Below are 20855 nucleotides of genomic sequence, written 5' to 3'. Positions count from 1 at the left end.
CTTGAGTTCCAAAAATACAAGAACGACAATGAAAACTAGTTCTGTCACAGCGTCTTTTTTGTATTTATCCCTGAACAGTGGAAGTAGAATTTGATATTACATAGCTGAAGCCATGCAGGCCACACTCTCAGGTAACAGCCTTCTAAGGCCCTTCATTTCACTGTTGCTGTTAACTCAATATCACCAACCATTACCTTGGAGGCTGTGCATACTCTAAATACACTGCAATCCAAATTTGACAAGCAATCCCCAAAGTGGTAAAACATGAATAGTCAATGTAACTTGGTCCTTTAGTACTTAAAAAATTGCTATTGGGCACATTCTGTATGCTTGAACATCAGAAAAGTGTATTCAATTCTGCTTAACCACACTTGAAATAGATTTAAATAGGAATTTGATTTAAAAGGCATTACATTTAAGGGTTATCAACTTTGTTACTTGATCTATAGACTGAGTACTATGTATGGTTGCTTATATCGTAGTAATCCAGACTCAAAGCAGGCAATTAACTTCACAATAATCTTTATGCTGCGAAATCTGATGCTTTCACAACGTCAGTCTGTGTTCTGTATAACGAGTTAGGCAGAGGGACCTAAGAGGACTGGCACTTGAGAATGGAGTCTGAATTGATGCCGTTCTCATCTGAATTCAAGTCACTTTGGAAACGTGTCCTCTAAATTCTAAGGAGGCAGTTGCGGAGCTGAAAGAGCAGGCCGATGGGGAGTGGGGGGGTTATTCTGACCTTGCTGAGGAGAGTGGTCCTCTGCTCGGCCTGCTTGGCCAGGTGGGAGTGGAGCTGCTGGACCTCTGCCAGTCTTTCAGTGAGGACTTGTGCCTCCTCTGGCTTCTCTAAGTCCTGCACCTCCACCTCTAATGCCGCCATGCGGGAGTGCCATACATCCAGCTCGTCCCACACATGCTGCACAACGGACGGAAGTGTGTGTGTGAGCATACAACAGAGGTACACAAGCAGCCGGCAAGGAAGACAGGGGTACACAGACAGAGACACACAGGTGTGTACACACATGCATGTACACACATATACACACACACACGGCTTACACAACTGTTCTTCAAAAGCAATAGGAAAGCCGAGCAAATCCGGCTGAAAGTTTTCACCTTTTAAATCTAATTCAGCCACAAAGAGGAAATGTAATGAAAAGGAGATTTTCAGCCAGGTTAGTCGGCTTCCGTATCATGACTCACTTTCTGAGTGCTTTCTGCTTCTGCCACACTGGAACTTCTCTTTTCAATTTTTTCCTGGACTGACCCCAAGCCAGCCTTAATCTCAGACAGTTTGGCACCGAGCCTGTGTATGGGACCACTCCTCTCCACCTCCTCGCCAACCTGCAGGGGCCAGCAAGAACAATACATGAAATAAAATGCAGTAGCCTCTCCCAAGAAAAGAGGTACTATCCATTTCTGCCCCGTGAAATGAAAAGTATGTCAGTGCTACACTTTGTATAGCCTGTTGCTTTATCTTTTATAGTCACACTATAAAGTTTGTTGTTTGTGATAAATATCAGAGCAATTGCTCATCTTTACGGAAACAAATTCATCCAGCCCTTGAATTTGAGTTAATTTCACATTCACCTGTCATTCAGATTATAACTTAACTTTTAGTTTTCTTTAAACATTTGTTTATTTGAATAAGTTGCAAATCATATAGCAGATTCTTGAATCAACTTTTCCTTATGTAAACTGTAGAGACCCAGAAAATAAATGTGTATCACATTGTAGTTAGAATATCGAATCCAAAATATAAAAGAAAGATAAAACAAAAATGACCAGAAAGAAATTACAATACAAACACAAAACAAAACAAGAGTCTCTTGATTCCCAACCCACACCACCACCCCCAGTTGCTTTGGATGGTTATGTTCTTTTCCATCCATCCATTATCTTTTCCACTGGTTGTCCAAATGTCCAGTTTTACACAGTTAAAGGCAAATGAATGGAGAATAATTTAATAAATATAACGAAGTCGGGAACGACGGACGGGCGTCTTTACGCTGTGTAATGTAACTTAATCGAAGAACAGCGATGTGGCATCAGGGACGCCCCACGACACTCCAACGAAAAGTCTAACATGTCAGAATTTTTTGTATTTTCCCGCCTAGTCTGACATCTCCTACCACGTGTTCCTTGACATTGACCAATAGGATGACAGAATGCTCTCTGGCGCAAATATGCAAACATGGCGAAGAGAAAGCGATGCTGCTGTTACCCTGTAGCACTAGCCGCAACAGCGTCCACAATCGTTTTTTCTCTTTTATCTTTCGTTTCGGAACACAAGACCGCCAGTATCACAGATAGCGTTTCTGTAGCCATGGTTGATAATTTCTTGACCCTCCTCCCCAATGATTTATGAGCTGAAGATCGTGAAAGGCAGCATACGATGGTTGGTCGGGTCATACTTTTAGTGTTGCCAGTCTCCCGGCCAAGACACGGCAATAATTTATGGCTATGTGATTGGCTAATCTGACATGCTGACCATCGTGAAAGACAAAAACATCTTGTAGTCTGGTCCCGGCTTTACGCTGTAAATAATCTTTTCAGGAGTAATACCACTTCACTTTGACTCTTGCTGGTTCAAACCTAATATCCATCCATCCATTATCAAAACTGCTTATCCTGCTCTAAGAGTAATATATCCTAACATATCCAACATATATATACTACAACAACATATATCCCAACATATTCAATAATATATAACCCAATATATCCAAACTAAAAACGTCAAGCCATTGAGATCTGTAAGGGGCTACTCTAAACAATCAATTAGCCTCAACAAAACCTTCCCAGTAAATTGTGACTCTTAAAGGTTTGAATCAGGATGGTTGACTATTATTGTCCACCGTACCTTTTCCTCCACTTCCTGCAGAGACTGTGTGACTTCCTGTAGTAAGCTCTCGATTTCAACAGGGACCAGGGTATACATGTCGGTGTACTTCATCCTCAAGCGCTCCATGATGCGATGCAGAACAGCCTTCTGGGTACACAGCTGGCTGTGGACCTCCTGCAGCCAACGAGAGAGAAGAGAAAAAAAAATGGTGAGGAAGGGAGTTTTTGGGTGTGAGTGAAAGAGAAAGAGGAACAAAGCAGAAAAAATGAGTTATATGTAGAGAAAATGATTACAATAATGATGACAGTTGATTATTCCGTTGTTAGAAAGTACAGATGGCTGCGTTCTTTCTAATGTTGCTGCCTTGCAAGCATACACCTTAAGGTAAGTTGAATGATATCCCATCTTCAACTTAATGTTCATTCTAGCGATTTTTGTTTAATCCTCTCACCAAGCCAAATGCAGTAATGGTCACTAACAGAAACTAACATAATCAGCGACTGGACAGCTCTTACCGCTCAAACTGCTCATAAGCTTTCTCAGTGCTTGTAAACCAGAGCCAGACCCCTCTCTCTCTCTCTCTCTCTCTCTCCAGCCTTCACTAAAAAAGAAACTACCTCTTCAAGCCTTTCATGCCCACAATAGCTGGAATGAGCCCCCTTCACCTGTCACCCACTTGACAGACAACGAGAGCTCAAAATATTTTTCTGTCATAATCTGTAAAATAAAGATGCGAAAGGATGAAGATACTCTCGATGATGACAAAACTAGAAGAGAAAAGGTAACACAGAGAGGACTACCTGGGTCTCAAAGTGTCCGATGCTCGGTGAAAGAGGGAGGTACATCTAGTAATCACCATGGGAACTGCGTGAGTGTCTGTGTGTGTGTGTGTGTGTGTGTGTGTGTGCGCGCGCGCACGCATGTGTGTGTGTGTGAAAGAGAGAAAGAAAGAAAACGAGAGGGGGGATGGAGAGAGCATTCATTGAAGTGCATACATAAGAGAGCAGGGGCACAGTGAGTATATAAGAGTGTGCATGTGCATGTCGATGAAGAGACACCAGTCTTGGCCACAGAGGCCACCTGGAAGATCCACTTACAGTAGAACAAAAGGTGTCTGGCATAGCAGAGGACGGGGTAGGGGTTTTCAGTACCGTAGACCCTCTTCCAGGGGTGGGAGCGGGTGGAGACAACAGGGGAAAGAGGGGCAGGAAGGTGTTGGCTGCCGCTCAGGTTTTTGGACAAAGGCTACACAATGTTCAGGGGTGGCAGGTTGGATAACCCATACACCAAACTGTCTCCGGGCATTAAGCCAACGCAACGGTTACATTCAGCGTAAGTGCTTGTTTACTGCACAGTCAACAGCCTCTCTCGCTCAATTCCACACCGCAGGGCTGCGCTTTCCCGAAACTCTGCGTTGTTCAAATCAGGCTGTTAAACTGTTTGTGCCAGGAGCCCTAACTGCAAAATGTAATTTTATTTAGCCACGGGACCAAAGTGTGATTGAATTTGGGAATATTGTCAGAGAGGCAAATGCTCTCCATTGAGCACGCTGCTGAAAATGCACTCTGTACCAGTCTGTCCATTGGTAACAGTGGATGGACTGAAATTATTTGGTTGATATTGTTACGTATTTGTGACAGTATTATGTGTTGGCCAATTTCATGCATGTTTATTTTTTCTTATTCACAACTTTAAAGTTTTGTGAATGTGTTTGTGAGAGAAAGAAATAAAGAGGGAGAGAGAGAAATAGAAATAGTGAGAGGGAGAGCGAGAGAGAAATAGAGCGGGAGAGAGAGAGCAAGAAAGAAAGAGAAAGCACGCTTCAGGTACAGTGGAGGTAGTTGCAGCTATCCTGTTTGCAATTTTGCAACAGAAATCTTGCACGGGACTTTAAACTTGTTTGAGTAGGAATTATTGACATGTTGATCAATCGATTGCCATAAAAAGTGATGAAAAGGACATTTTGTATTTCTCCACTGCAACAAGACCCTTGTTAAATTTTCTCTCAGTCTTTCTCTTAAATGTTTTGATGACTCGATCCTGCGTATAAGGCAATGGTTCCCAGTTCAGATGCTCAGGCTCTGTACTGCTGCTATCTGTTGGTCAGGTTTCCCTCTTTCCCAAAACCTCGACTAGACGGCTGGAAAACATGGCAGAACAGAAAACCAGCATAGCTGGGGAGTCCTGAGGACCAAGATTGGGAATTGGGAATCAGTTTTGTTTTGTTTTTTAATTTTCAAAAGTTTACCTTAAATTCACTTGAAAATTTTTATGAAAACAGAATTAATAAGTTCATCAACTCGTCATGTGTCCTGTTAAGCCGTGAGCAAGAAAATTAATCACCTGACCACATCGCTGGAGAGACGCCATCGGAATCATATGAATTTACAATGTGACTCTGTCCTACACGGTGGAGACTCAGTCTCCCATCAGGACAATAAACCCAAGTGTGCTCTAAATTTAGTAATTTGGTCCCTGGGCTGCTTGTTGGCAACATCATTAACGGTTTTAACTATGTCATAATTGTTTACAATGTGGCTGTTGTTGATCATGCTTTTTATTTTATTCATAATGTAAAAACCGTTTGTAAAATGTGCAAACATATAATTTGTGTTTGTAATATGAACTTCGTCATAATGTCAGAATACTGAATGTCATGTGTTTGCATTCAAGGTTTCCATTGGTGTTCACAGGAGAGTGCTGGTGGACTGTTTACGACAGTAGCGATGAAGATGAGTCTGATGTCGGTGGCGGCGGGTACAATTGGGTCTTTGTGTTTGCTGCTGGGAAGATGAGAACGCCGTCTCTCATTAGAGATCCATTATTTACGAATCACTGAGCAGGGGACAAAAACTCATAATGCAGCACTGGGTAAGATGTAATGATGGTCAGTTTACAACATTAAACATCAGTGACAAGGTGAAATGTGAGTGTTTTGCCAATCATAATTGTGATTGTACCAAATGGATGGTGGCAGGTTTCCATAGTATAATTCAAGTTGCCGTCAACAGAAAGTTTTTGTTTTCCGCAAGCTTTTTCTCTTCTTTTTGCTTGAGAGGAATAATCATTTTGTTGCTGGTGCAAACCAAATTTATTCCCGGAGTTTACATCGGTGGCCCTCTGACATTCAGGGAACTGTTCTGCCGTTCAGCCTCCACGTCCTCTGGTCTTCTTCATCTAACCATGCGTATCCCAATCGTCTTGAGAGCTAATAAAAGAATTCAGTTACACTAAATTGTTGGTTGCTAAAAAAAAAAAAAGTCCCACAAAGCCCTCTTTTAACACCCAAAAGGAGCCAGTGTGCATAAGGAGCACCGTGTTAACTTCATGCAGGGTTTTTTTTTTCATTACACGTGTCCCTGACTGAATTATGGTGCATTGAAGTTTCCGATTTGTCCTGATGTTTGAAATTAACTTGACTTTTTTTAGGCTTACAAAAGCACACTAGGTACCTTAGTGTGTTGCCGCTTAGTTCGCGTTGCTTTAGATAAGAGGTGAAATAAATTTGGTTAATTTGGATTTGGATTATCCATACGTATGTCAGAGGAGAATAAAGAGTGAGAGGTGGGCTCCTGTCCCAATAGTCTTTACTATGCTGTATCCCAAAAATATCACAACGGAAAAACATCCTGGAATAGTGTGATAACTGAGTATATTCAGGGATATGCTTGTATTTTTTTTGGAAATAAATAATTTCTATTGCAATTGTAATCATTAATATTAACTTTTCTTTATTAACCCATCCACCCATTATCTTAACCGCTTATCCAGCTCTCAGGGTCGCGGGGATGCTGGAGCCTATTCCAGCAGTCATTGGGCGGCAGGCGGGGAGACACCCTGGACAGGCCGCCAGGCCATCACAGGGTCGACACACACATATACATACCTAGGGACAATTTAGTACGGCTGATTCACCTGACTTACATGTCTTTGGACTGTGGGAGGAAACCAGAGCCCCTGGAGGAAACCCACACAGACACAGGGAGAACATACAAACTCCACACAGAGGACAACCCAGGATGACCCACCAAGGTTGGACTACCCCGGGGCTCGAACCCAAGACCTTCTTGCTGTGAGGTGACCGTGCTAACCACTGCGCCACCATGCTGCCCTCCTTTATTAATTCCTTTGGGGAAATTCAGTTACTGCAAATTAACCCATCCTAGCTGTGATCTGTGTGGCTAGGAATGGTGGGCTGCCGCCTTCATGCTGCACCTGGGGACCAACTCCAGTTCTTCTTTCCATTGCCTTGGTCAGGGGCACAGACAGGAGTATTAACCCTAGCATGCATGTTTTTTTGATGGTGGGGGAAATCGGAGCACCCGGAGAAAACCCAAAGCAGACACAGGGAGAACATGCAAACTCCACACAGAGGATGACCTGGGATGACCCCCCCAAGGTTGGACTCTCCAAGGGTTCGAACCCAGGACCTTCTTGCTGTGAGGTGACAGCACGAACCACTGGGCCCCCGTGCCGCCCATGATTGTTACTCAAGTAATGGCCCTTTCTTGGACCCACCCTGTAGTCTAAGACTTAAGAATGACAACAAATGCAATAAACCACAAATGCAGCTGATGCTGATTCTCGATGTTTGTTTATCCTGTCGTAAAAGAAAACCGATAATTGAATTGAATTGAAACCGCCGCTCCCAAGTGGTTTCTATTAAAATTATATCACTCCAGGGTGTCTGGGTACCGTGGCGGTCTATTCCGTTGTCTACCAACACAGGGATCGCCAGTTTAAATCCCCGTGTTATCTCCAGCTTGGTCGGGCGTCCCAGTTGGCCGTGTCTGTGGGTGGGAAGCCGGATGTGGGTATGTCATGCCCTGGTCACTGCAGTACCACCTTATGGTTTTTGAAGAAATTTGTTTTGCTGTGTGGCACCTGAGAGGGGAGGTGGAACTGGGGGGAATAGCGTGATCCTCCCATGCGCTACGTCCCCCTGGTGAAACTCCTCACTGTCAGGTGAAAAGAAGCGGCTGGTGACTCCACATGTATCGGAGGAGGCATGTGGTAGTCGGCAGTCCTCCCCAGATTGGCAGAGGGGGTGGAGCAGTGACCAGGACGGCTCGGAAGAGTGGGGTAATTGGACAGGTGCAATTGGGGAGAAAAATCTAATAAGTAAATAAATTATAGTACTCCCTTGACATTTTGCAGTGTGAACTGTAACAGAACCAATGTCTAAATGAAAAAGCACAGCATATCCACTCACATCCAGAATAAGTCCAAAGCAAATAGACGGTTGGTTGTGAAATGGGCTCAGAAACACCTTTCAAGAGTATCCGAAGGAACTGAATCAAGTGCAACTGGACTTGGTATATATCCGTATATATACCAAGGTATATATCACGGATATATACCAAGTCTAGTTGCACTCGATTCAATTCCTTTGGATAACCATGACCTGGATGAATGAGAACATTCACAGACACCTTTCAAGAGTCCAGTGTGACCCACCTGGAGCTCCTCTGTACTGGGGCATTGCTCCAGCTCTGACAGCAGACTGTCTGCAGCCTCCAACCAAACCTGGACCCCCTGCAGCTCCTCCCGAGCCTTATCCCTCTCCTCCACCTCCAGCCTGGCAGCCTCCCGAGCCTCTGTGCTCCTCTTCTTTAGGCTATGGACAGACACACACACACACAAATACATAAAAAATGTTCAACAAGTTGTAGAAACAGTAGAAAAAAAGGGGTGATGGATTTTTTCATCCATCACCTTAGACTTTATGTTTGTGTTCTATTCATGAGTCTAAAATGCATACAGTTAATCTGTCCCATAAACATAAGGAGGGAACAGTTTAACAAGGAAAGCTACTCTATTTCACTCAGTAGTACAACGTACGTAAACTCTTGTCAGATACTGCAGAGAAGATCAAAAAACTTTAATTGAACATTTTCATTTAATTGCTCTGTTTTCCATTCGCATGTTGGATGTATTCACATAACTCTTAACTTGATTACTACCATCAAAATTGTAACATGTTCACTTTGTTTCTATTGATATATTAATGAAACATTAAACATGTATCAACATTTACTCATCTGATAGTCCGATTGAAGCAAGGTATGACTACATACCTCCTGTCAGTAATATTTAATATGGCTTCAAACAACCTTTAATCACCTTTCAATGAAACGGCAAAAACAGGAAAACAAAAATACATACTTGGACAATTTTCAGAAATTGTATTCGCTTACCTTAAATCCATAAAATGATAGCATGCATTAAGAGCGACATCCACAAGTAAACTTTTAGTAAACAGACTCATGTTATTTAAAGTGCTTTAGGTTCAATAACTGAGTGCTTTTGAAGCCCCTATACATGTTCACTCACATGTTTTCTCAACAGAGGAACTGCAGCAACATTCAACCCACTTTTCCTTGAATGCTTATCCATGCATAACAACAAAGGGCTTCTGGATGATTAAGTCTTTGTTGTTTTCTTTTTCTGGTTTGAAAAGCGTCCGTGAAAAATAACACTACCCTCACAGCTTTAATCTTAATACACTTTAAAATGTAATATTGAAAAAGATGTGCATCTCAATATTGGGAAATTAACACAATCTATTAGCAAACTTTATGGTAGGTTAAATGTTGCATGGATGGATATTTTTACATTGCATAATGCCACGCTATTTGTTTCATAAGGTAGTATGGGTCAAAGTTACTGATATAAGCCCACTGAGGCAAATTTGTAATTTGTGATATTGGGCTATACAAATAAAATTGATTTGATTTGATATATGCACAAAGGAAATGTATTATTTATTTCACTACCTAAAGCCCTTCATGGCAGAAAAAAAAGGCTACACCAAATGGCAATTGGAGATGGCCTTTGAAGTATTTCGAAATGAATGATGCTCCAAAGCCCATATTCTAAAGACTTATTTTAAGTTTGAGAGTTTGTCAATTCAAAGTCCTCCGTGAAAATGGTACAAATAAAGCAGTGAATAGCAAACTAAATCAGGTGTTACCCTCTGTATTGGCCTTGCATGGCCTGCAGCTTCTGGCAAAGTGGAGTGGGAGGAGCCTGTTCCAGGTGGGCTGGGACCCCCAGGATTCTGGCAATACGCAGCTCCAGGGCGGACAAGGCCCGGTGCTCACAATCCAGCCGATCCTGATAATGGTCCCAGTACTGCAGGAGGTCCTGAAGCTCATCAGATGTAGCCTTCTCCCTGGAGTCATCAGGTAGCTCAGCCTCCATCTGCTCTAGGACAATGGAGGCCTTCTTCACCTGAGAGACAGGATCAGGCAGGTAATGCATGTCAACATAATTTGCAAGGCCAACATTTTTCAATTAGTCTCAAAAGTGAGCTACATGGTATGATTGCTATTAAGGTAGAGCTGCTAGGAGCTTATTTTAGAAGACTGCATATTGCAGTGTGTAATTGCATCAAGCTTGTGGCTATAACAATGATAAGAATATGCACTGGTACTGTGGCCATGATTATAAAAGATGTGGTAATGAGCAACTATTCCACTTTATTTCCCTGTAGCATATCTGTACATGCTAAAACTGCATAAGTAAACTCTGCATGTTCATACTGGTGATCTTCCTTATTATCATAATTTATTTCAAGAAATGTCTTGGAACATTCAAAACTGCACCGAAAACAAATCAAACAGTCTTGCTCTATATCTGGTGGTTTTAATACACTCCACTGACAAACTTTGTGTCAAGAAAAATGGGACAGTGAGACTAAAATACACGATCAGAAACAGAATGTCCATGAACATTTTTTTTGGTTTTGTTTACTGGGTTTTACTCACACTATTTGTGATATTTTGCCATTCCACCATCCTCTGTTTGGAGAGGTTGGTCAGCTCCATTGTGCAGCGGTGAAGCCTGGATACCTGTTTCCAAAGAGTGGTCATGGTGGTCTCCCTGGCTACCCGACAACTCTGCTCAGGGCACCATTCCTGCATCTTGTCCAGACGCCTCCAAAGGGACTCTACCTCTTCAGACAAAGCCTCCACGAGAGCCAGAGAGATGTCAGTAAAACAGGGTTTTGATGATCAAGGCTCGGTACACAACATATATCACCTATGTGTAAATTCTGATTTTTGTGCTGTATCTCATTTTTCTGATAATGTTTGAGAAGGCAAGAAAGAAGGCGGCAACACTGAGGAGGACCAGTTTTATAACTACCTTTAGCAGAACTTGCTGGTTGGTGCAGTCAGTGAGAGAGGTGACTTTGTGAGAGATGCAATGTGAGAGAATGTCCTGAGTGCTCGTCACACACTGGTTGATCTCTTCCATGCATGTCTTATATTTTCTGTAATTTTCAGCACACCTGAAAGACAAATCACTATAATGTCCAGGGGAAAAAAAACCCTTTGGCTTTTCTGTCTGAGCTATCCCATCCTATTGTATTCACCTAATGAATAAAAGCTGACTGCCTCTTTCTATAGTAAAACCCATAATCTATTGTACAGTATATTGTTTACCTTACCCTGTTCAGTTGCAGGGTATGTGATGTTCCTGAGAGGAATTCCATGGAAATTTATTGTATCTGATATTGGTTGACTCAGACTGATTATTCAAATGATTGCAAAAGTCTTGTACCTGCTGAAACACTCCAATCTGATATGGGCCTGTGCCTGGATGGTGGACATCCTCACCAGGAGATGGCTCAGAACGTTATCCTGGAGACACTCAATATCCCGGCAGGAGAAGTAAGGGTGCTCAGGAGCCTGGCTCTGGAGGTAGTCCACATGTGTTTGAAAGTCCTGTTCAAGTGAAGCTAAGGCCAGTTGGGTCTCCTCCAGCCTTTCAGAGCATATTCCAAAAGAGCCATGATGTGGCAGTACAGAAGCATCAGCATCCCTCAGGAAATGAACTACACATTTGACAGCAGAAATGTAGTTCCTCAAAGACTCCTTTGCCTTGGAAATATTATCCTAAAATAAAATTTTAGTATTAACAAATAGACAACATGAATTACACGATGTATTTGTAGCCACTCGATAAAAATCAAATACATATGTACATCAGTATTCAAATATATCATACTTAAGTCAAATAGTATTTGAAAAAAAAATCTTAGCAATTGTTTTAACCTGTATAGTGGACAAGATGGATGAGGTTTGCAGCATCAAGTCTATTTAGATGCAAGTAGAGCAGCTAATCCCATCCATCTAGCACCTCGATAGGCCAAAACAAACCCAAACTAAATGTATTCACTATATATATATATCCTATTTGATCAATGCCAGCACTCCGCATGCCAGTTTTCAGTAAAACAAAACAAAGTGATGCAACTTACCATTCGAGAGTCACATTCATTTAGGATTATATTCTTCAAGTTAAGGAGATCCTGAGATTTATTTTCATTTCCCTTTCCTTTTTTCTGCTCCAGAACCTCCAATGCTCTCACTCTGGCTTCTACACTCTTTTTTAAGGAAGAAATCCTCTGATACTCCTTGTCGATGGCTGCCTGCTTTGGTTCCAGCATGGAGTGCTCTTGTAACCACCAACAGGTCTCCTTGAGAAAGGCTGGCAAGGACTTCTGTTCTGACTCAAGGTCCATCAATTTCAGTGCTCCCCATTCAATAATACTGAGGTTGTTTTGAACTGCCATCTCCCAGGTGTTAAGGCTCTCCATGTTCTGCTTGAGTCTCTGTCGTTCAGCAGACAGCTGTGAGGGATATAGGTCCGTGGAGATACTCTGTAGCTCATCAACAGCTTCTTCACATAGCCCCTTCATCAAAGGGAATTGGGCAAGGAAGCTCTGGCAGATCTTGTATCTCTCCTCTACACTTCTGCTCTGCTCTTTGGTCTGATGGACTTGCTCCCCCACATTCTTCCTGAGGTCCTCTATGCGCTGTTTCAAATTGAGGTACCTTTCGTGATTTGTGGATTTCAAATCCAGGGCAACCATTTTCCCATGAATTTCAGAAATGACATTGAGCATTTCTTTGGTCTTGTCCTGGGGGATGCACGCCTGGAGCAGATCCACCTTACTCTTATGCTCCAGGATCATGTACTTGAAAGGTTCTATAGCATGAAGAGATTCTTTGGTGACAGGGAACCTGCATCTGTTCAGGTCTACCAGCATCTGTCTTAGGCTTTTCTCCACATCAGTCAACTTTTGCCTGGATGAGTCTTGGGTTTGGATGAGTTTTTCAAGCTCCTGTTTGTTGGCTTTCTGATGGCTGCTGATGCCTCTAATAACTTCCTGGAGGTGGATGAGCTTGTCATACAGTAGGCAGTTCTCTGCAATGCTGAGCTCAGAAGAAATGTCTCTGCTTTTCATTAGAAGAGCCTCACAGACTGCAGCCTGTTTCTCCACCTCAGAAAGCGTCCCCTGGATCTGACGAGCCAAGCGATCTAGTTCAGCAGGGCTCTGGACATCACCCTCCACCTTCCTGGTCGAATTCTTGAGCAGCTGAGCAGCAACCCAGGAGTCTAAGTCAGCAATCTGCTCTGACATTTTCTCTCTAGTTTGCAGGCCTGACTCCATCTCTCTCACAGTTTTGGCAAGGTTCTCAGCAGTGGAGCTGGAGAGCTCTTCCAAGGTAGCCAGTGAAGAACGCACTACTGGCACCTCCTCAACCTGGTTGAGTTGTGGGAGGAGCTCTGTTATTTCTTCCACTAGTGCCTCCAGCTGACCCTGCTTGGTCATCACCTCTGACTGCAGCTTCTTTAGGTCTTTGATCTGCCGGTGGACATCCTCAGGAAGGAGAGCTACCCTCTTCCTTCTATCCTCAATGTCAACCTCTGTCTGCTTAGCCCAAGCAAGAGCATCACTCATTACTTTCACAATCTTTTCCATGGTGGGGTTGCTACTACTTATGGTTTTTGAAGAAATTTGTTTTGCTGTGTGGCAAAGCTTCTCTTTAATCTTCTGAAGCCCCTGTTTCATCTCCTTTTCTTCCTTCTCCCACTGAGAGTTGTGGCCCAGTGCCTCAGAAACCTGCTGCAGGTGCAAGTATTTTTGCTGGGCAGCAGCGACCTTGGCATTTGCCTCCATCAACTCCTGGGCTTTCTTACTAGTCCATGGTCTTGCAGTAGACAATTGGGCTTTAAGGTCTTTCCCAATGGTATCAAGATATTCCTGAAGGCTTGATAGTTCCAACAGAAGGCAGCTGGTCTCCCTGGCATGGGTACTGACGTTGTACAAGGTCCTTTCTGCATCTCTGTCTAAGCCTTGCCAGCTCTCCTGTAGGCCTCTCTGCTGGGTCTGTGCGATGGCTCTCTCAGATAGGCTCAGATGGGGCCCAAGCTTGGTGTGGGTCAGGAGCAGTTCTCCAAGGACTGTCCTGTCCTCCTCCATCCCTCTTAAAAAGGAATGCAGTCGCTCTGCCTCCTTGCAGCTACTCTCTTCTGGAGATCTGAGGAGGAAACAAAGGATGAATAACTAATTTAAATCTTAAAAAATATTATTCCTAAAAAAATTAAGCTGCATTCTTCTCTTGCAAGGTGCATCTTTTTTTAGCTTTCTAAAGACTTTTACATAGTTAGGGATGAATAGGGATTTAGTAAATAAATTGATGTAATGGGTGGGGAATCTTATCCAAAAAAAAAAAAAAGCTGGTGTAGGTGCAAGCTTTTGTTTTAACCAAGCAGTTCTAGATTTGAGTCTACATGTAAAGTAGTACAGTCTGTGCTAAGGGCCTTGATTAGAAGACTCAGGTGTGCAATTGATTGGTTGGAACAAAAGCCAGGACCTATCTTGTGATATAAGATTTTACTTTTCAACTGGTTCCCCCATTTTTTTATATTGTACAATCACAACATCTGGAAAAGGGGCATTGTTGCCAATGATGCTGTTGTTCTGTTACTATAATCATCAAACTATAACATAGCTACTCACTGTCTGATATCTTCCAGCTTAGCTGTTAATCTCTTAAGGGTATTCTTGGCTGCTTGGGTCTGTCTGGCACACTTAGTCACCAACTGAAGCTGGGTCTCTTTCTGTTGGAGAACAGCAGTAGCATCCTCCATAGCAGCACTCCACTGAGCCTCCACATGTTCCAAGGAGTCTTCGTTCTCAGCATCAGCTCTGCTGGTCTGTGAGAACAATGAAACCTGGGCTTGGGCAGCTTTTTGGCACTCCTGGACTCCGCAAACACAAATAGATAGTGAATAAGAGGACATCTAAAAGGTGTCTTTAATCATTGTGCTACTATGAGGTTTTCTTTTTTGTATTAGCTGGGTAAATGTACATGTGTAGTTAATTTTTACAGAGGCAGATACAACCTTTAGGGCAAGCAACTGCCTGTTGTGCTGTATAAAAATAGTTGAGGCTAGTGTTTACAAGTGTTCCAGTAGCTATCTTTAGAGCAGGCTTGTACATATAGATCAAAAATTAGATGTCCATTGCTGTGGGGCAGTTCAACAGCATTAGGCAATGTCAGTAATACACACTACCAGCTTTCTTATAAGCACCCTGCTATCTAAACTAGCTGAATCCACAAATCCACTGCCTCTTGTGTAAAACATATTGTCATGAGTTTAGGTCTCACCTCAGCCTCCTCCACCTGTTCAGCCATGGTGGTTAGGCTAAGCTTAGCAGGTTGGTTTTTGCAAGCCAGGATCTTGGCTGTCAACCTGCTCAGACGAACCTCTAGATCACTGACAGATGTATCCAGAGCCTCAGACACATCTTGTGGTTTACCCTTTAATAAAGAAAGAAATCTAAATTACAGGGCATGATGACTCGCCACATGGGTCATGACCCAAATTTGAATGAATTTTGGGCCTTGTTTTGGGTATCTTTGTAAAACAAAAGTTAAAAAAAAGAGAAACTATTATATCAGTAGTCTACACAAGCCAAATGTCATTTGTTGTCCAATGTAGCCTATGTGTAGTAATTGGAAAAAGTTTTATATAGCCCTCCATTGGTGTATAGTCGATCAAAATGCATTCAATTTTAATTGTATTTCTTATGATGCAGTGGAAAGTGATAAGAAGGAAGGAAAAGACAGAAAGTCATATAGCCAAAGCCTGCTCCATTGCTCTCTAATCCACTGGACACTTCTGGTCTCTATCATAAAATAACACTAAACTGTTTTCACACACCTTCCTCGTGTAACAAAGAGAACAGCAATTCAGTTATTCACTTTACATCCACAGAGATTTCATGCTAATGACTTTTATTGATTTCTGAGTATACCTCAATAAGAAGGCTATTAGGTCCAGTCCCTCCAAGAAGTGTGACCTCTGAGAAGATGTCCATTATGGTGGGGCTGTCTGGTAACTCCAATGACTCAGCTTTTGCTTTATCAGCAGGTGTCTCAATTCTCTCGAAAAGTGTTGCTTTCAGTACACTTTTTTCACCTGGTGAACCATCAGCTGAAGCTTTCTCTGCAGGAACTCCCTCCCTTGTTGCAAGTGGTAGCTTGTCTGTGCTGCAAAGCTGTTGCTGTTGGGACCCAAAAACAACAACCTTATTAACAAGGGTAGGCTAAGTTAGGCTACTTTATAACTCAAAAACTTTGACAGATCTGGTAAAAAACGGGAGCTGCCTCCTAAAACAAGTCTTTCCCTTCTCTCTAATATAAAAGGGTACACACAAGAAAGTCTATGCACAAGAGAGTCTTGGTCCATCAAGCTCATATTCCTACCCAGGGGCAGTGAGATTTGTGTTTGTACTGGTATAGATGTCTCAAAAATATGTTCTTAGTTTGTGTCTAATACTTACAAATTTTGCCTATTCATCCATCCATCCATTATCCAAGCCGCTTATCCCAATCGGGGTCACGGGATGCCGGAGCTTATCTCAGCAGTCATTGGGCAGCAGGCGGGGACCTTGGGATGACCCCCCAAGGTTGGACAACCCCAGGGTTCGAACCCCAGACCATCTTGCTGTGAGGCGACTGCGCTAACCACGGCACCACCGTGTCGCCCTTGCCTATTCATAATCCCTTAAATATACTGTATTCTGACTAAGAGATTTACAGAAACTCAAAGGGCCAATTGACCAGTCATTCTCGGAACTAATGAATTGTTAGGGAGCAACTGCAAGCAAGAAAGTACAGCTGATTATGAATAAATGGAAGCCATATATTACTTTCCTAAAGCAATATAAAGCTCCTTATTAAATGTCTTTCCACTGAATATCATGTTGTCTTTCTCTTTACCCTTCCCTTGTCTGTCTTTCTTTATCTCTCTCACTGTCAATAACATATCTTTGTTTCAGCAAGAATTCCCTTGCACAGGGTGTTACCCATCTTATCCGGGACATTTTACACCACCCGTAGAGCATTTTCATAAGAAAAGTAGGAAGTCCACCAACTATTGTTTTCCTTTCATTAAGCCTTGTTAAGTCTAATGGCATAAATATGCACTGTATTCCAGATTTATCTGTTTGTAAACATACACCAAAGCCAAATAACCAACTGTACAGAAGCCCTGAGAAGCAAGTCAGAAAAAAAATTCTCTTGATCCATTTTCTAAGTCTGATCTAAATTGTTTTCTCTCCTGTGTTTATTAGTACATATGAAAAAAAATCTTGTGACCCCTTTTTCCCCATCTGTTTAACATGAAAAGAAATTAAGGAACTTGGAAAGATTATCCTGGCAAAACCTTTTTATTTCACTTATTCTAAATTCATAATCACAGCAGAGACAATTTAGATCAGACTTAGAAAATGGATCACCATATATATTTTTTCTCAGTTGCCTCTCAGCGCCCTCCGTACAACTGACTATCAATTGAGAAGAAGTCACAGGAGTTACCCTTCAAGAGGAATATGGGTCCAAAATAAGCAGTAGTACTCACGCAAGCTGTATGACCTTGTCCCCAGGTCTTACCTGAGTGAAGTCAGTGCTCTCTTGCTTCACTTGGTCAGTAGTTGGCACTGTGGTAGAAGGGAGTAGTGTTTTCTTTGATTCCTTATTTGAACTGAGCCTTATCTTCTTCATCTCTTCCTGCTGCTGCTCCTCCTTTACGTCCTCCCTCACACGCTCTTCCATTTTCTCGTGATCCTTCTGCTGCCCTTCCTCCTTTTCAGCTTCTTCAAGTGTTTCTTTGTTTGCTGGTATTTTAGTGAACACATTCGATTCAAACAGGGCTTCTGTCCTTTCTTCCCTCTCCTCCGATTTATTTGGCTGAACTCCTGTCACCTCTGACAGTAACTCACCATCTGCATTAGTCGACACTGTGCTGTCTGACATTGCCTCACACTGAGTACTTGTCTGGTCCATTTCGGTCCTGTCTTCCATTTCTGTTTTAAAAGGTGTGTTTTCATTCTGCCCTGTTTTAGTTTGTGTATTCAAATTCAGATCGAGTACCAGATACCGCTTTTGAGTCTCAGGCACATCCTTCCATAACTCATCTATGTAGTCAGGCCTGTGTGGTGTTTCAGTATGCTGAATCAGAGGTGCTTGAGCCTTAGATGTTGTACTGTGGTCTTTCTCCTCCAGTTGGGTAATGGTTTGCTCCCGTACCTGGCTGCGACTGGCTTTGGGGGATTCTATGGTTTCAGACCTGGGAGGGGGTTCAGTATCAGTTTCTGATTTACCTGGTGTTAGGATAAATGTGGTATCAACTATGACTGATGAAGGAGACATAATGTGTGTAGTTTCATTGCCAGTCTGTGAGTATATGTCTGTTGTCTGCACAAAAGCAAAAGAAGTGTCTAGAATGACTGAGGTCTCTTTCTTCTCTGAGAGCTGCTGGCTTTCCTGGCAGAGGACAACACCTGGGGTTTCAGGGAGGGAGATTTGATTAGATGGCAGAGAGTAAGAACTTGGTTTCCCAGCATCAATACCATAAACATTAGTACTTTTTTCTACAGTGTTTTGCTTCTCTGCTGTGGTTTCCATGCTTTGTGGATCAATTGTAATATTGAAATGCTGTTTAACTGGAGGCTGACCAACTGTAAGGACCTCAGCTAACTGACTCTTGAACTCTGTTACTTCAATCTGCTGTGTAAGAGTTTCCAAAGTGAGTGAGGCCATTTTATGACTTTGGTCTAGCTCTTGAAGAGGCTCTGCTGATTTAATCGTTTCAGTGACCTTTTCGGAAATTGCCGCAACCTCTGAACTCTTAGACCCAATTTTTATACACTCAGCTTCCACATTTGTAGTTCCAGCAAGGGCATCTGGCTCTGAAGTTTTAGAGTGTTTCAAACTCTTTGACTTTCTCCTGGCTGGAACAAGCTTAGGCTCCTCACCTGCAGCAACATCAGTTTCCTTCCCAGGAGTCAAGGACAACTTCGGACTCTTTGGTTGTTCCATGATCTGTGCAGGCTCCATGTCAGCAGATTTTATTGAAAATTCCTGACTTTTTGACTTTTTCCTTGGTGGCACAAGTTTAGTTTGCTGTAAAACTGCAGTTACAGTAGACCCTTTACCTTCCTCTGGAAGAATGGAAGACACAAGACTTTCAGGCTCATTCTCAGCAGCTATACTGTCAGCAATGACAGATTCTGTGGCTGTGCTCAATTCTGGTCTCTTTGACTTTCTTCTGGTTGTAACAGGCTTTGTTTTTTCAACAACAGCTGGTTCTTTATCAACTTCTAGAGTCGAGGATGACTTCAAACATTCAGAATCTTTCTCAGTCTCTGAATGTGTTGCATTAGCAGGTCTCATGGAATGATCTGGACTTTCAGTTGCTTTTTTAATGTTTTCAGGCATCACATCAGTATCTTTAGCATGAGTAGCAACTGGATCTGATGTTCTGCAAAAATCTACACTCTCCGAATATCTCCTGGTTTGCATAAGATTGTCTTGGCCCCCATCAGTGGTTTCAACCTGTCCTGTGACTGAGTCTTGAGTAGTAGAAGACTTCTCCCTTTCAAGTTCTTTATTAATGCATTTCTCTTCAACATCAGTAGTTAGCACACAGGCACTGGCTGGTCCTGGTGTTGTAGAAATTTCTGGGCTCTCTGATTTTCTCCTAATTGGTACAAGTGGACGTCCTTCCACAAAAGTTCCAATTTGATCTGGGCTAGTCGAAGACTTCAGAATCTCAGGTTCTCCAATGGTCTGTGCAGCTTTTGGATCAACAGGTTTCATTTCAAGTTCTTGACTCTCTGATTTTCTCCTGGTTGGCACAAGCTCTTGCTCCAGAACAGCATTTTTATCCTGCTGTGTGACTGATTCTGGAGTCAAGGAGGTCTTTACACTCTCAAATTCCTTTTTAGTGACTTCGGGTTTAATACCAGTACCTCTTTCATGAGTAACAACTAGCTCTAAAGTTGTGGAAAGTTCTGGATTCTTTGATTTTTTCATTGGTGGTACATGTTGAGTTTCTTTGACAAAGGTAGTTTCAGTTTGGTCTGAACTAATGGAGAATCCCTCAGCCTGCACAGGATCAGTCTTAACAGGTTTCATGGCAAGCTCAGGATCTTTTGACTTTCTTCTGGATGGCACAGGCTTAAGTTCATCTGCACCAAAAGGCTCAGCCAGCTCTGTTAGTGAATCTGTAGGTAAATAACACTTCTGACCCAGTGCATCCTCTGTAGTCTTAATGTTATTTTGCACTGCAGCTGGTCCTGGCACAGACTTCTGCATCTTAGCTTTCCTCTTGGTTGGCTCTGGTTTGCTTTGCTCCTCAAGAGGAATTTGAGTTTGTTCCACCATAGTTTTCATGGAAGGGACTGCGGTGTCTGCTCTAACTGAAACCTCCTCAACAGATATCGATTCCTCTGTGCTGGGAATGTGTGCTTGTGGTTTAACTTGTTGGCTTTCCAGGGCAGCGGCAGTTCGCTTTTTCTCAGGTGATTGCTTGTTTTTTCGTGGTGGTGCCACTATTGGTGTCTTTCTCTCTTCTGGTTCACTGGGAGTGAGCTCAGATGTCTGAGGACTTTGACCTTTCTGTTTTCTTTTCTCCTCAAGCTCCTGGAATGAAAGGAAGAAACGTTAGAAAAAAGCTGTGTGAATTCAACTAACAATGTCAAGAACAACATATGTTAATACTAAAAAAATGATAAAGGCATAAGATAAACAACTTTGTGTGTTCATTTTCAGCTTTCAAGTGAGTGATATTTGTGAGTTTCACTATCTCAACAATGTAAGTTGTAGCACACCTTAAGTTCATAGAAACGAGAAGTTGTGTC

The 20855-nt window shown here is 42.5% G+C and overlaps 1 protein-coding gene across 1 annotated transcript in view; it reads right to left on the bottom strand.

The window, feature by feature from the left end:
• Positions 1 to 20855, bottom strand: part of syne2b (spectrin repeat containing, nuclear envelope 2b) — a 268255-nt gene that overhangs the window by 141669 nt on the left and 105731 nt on the right. The window contains exons 62-75 of the mRNA XM_056295430.1: positions 19149 to 20637; positions 17605 to 18494; positions 15966 to 16214; positions 15316 to 15468; positions 14664 to 14905; positions 12114 to 14181; positions 11414 to 11748; positions 10997 to 11141; positions 10618 to 10818; positions 9822 to 10081; positions 8306 to 8465; positions 2867 to 3022; positions 1207 to 1347; positions 743 to 919 (exon numbers count right to left, since the gene is read on the bottom strand). Coding sequence (XP_056151405.1) covers positions 743 to 919; positions 1207 to 1347; positions 2867 to 3022; positions 8306 to 8465; positions 9822 to 10081; positions 10618 to 10818; positions 10997 to 11141; positions 11414 to 11748; positions 12114 to 14181; positions 14664 to 14905; positions 15316 to 15468; positions 15966 to 16214; positions 17605 to 18494; positions 19149 to 20637 — 6666 coding nt within the window. The remainder of the gene's footprint in view (positions 1 to 742; positions 920 to 1206; positions 1348 to 2866; positions 3023 to 8305; positions 8466 to 9821; positions 10082 to 10617; positions 10819 to 10996; positions 11142 to 11413; positions 11749 to 12113; positions 14182 to 14663; positions 14906 to 15315; positions 15469 to 15965; positions 16215 to 17604; positions 18495 to 19148; positions 20638 to 20855) is intronic.

This window comes from Lampris incognitus, chromosome 16, assembly GCF_029633865.1.
Source record: "Lampris incognitus isolate fLamInc1 chromosome 16, fLamInc1.hap2, whole genome shotgun sequence".
NCBI lineage: Eukaryota > Metazoa > Chordata > Actinopteri > Lampriformes > Lampridae > Lampris > Lampris incognitus.
The sequence above is the reverse complement of the archived record's forward strand: the minus strand, read 5'-3'. Positions and strand labels throughout refer to the sequence as shown.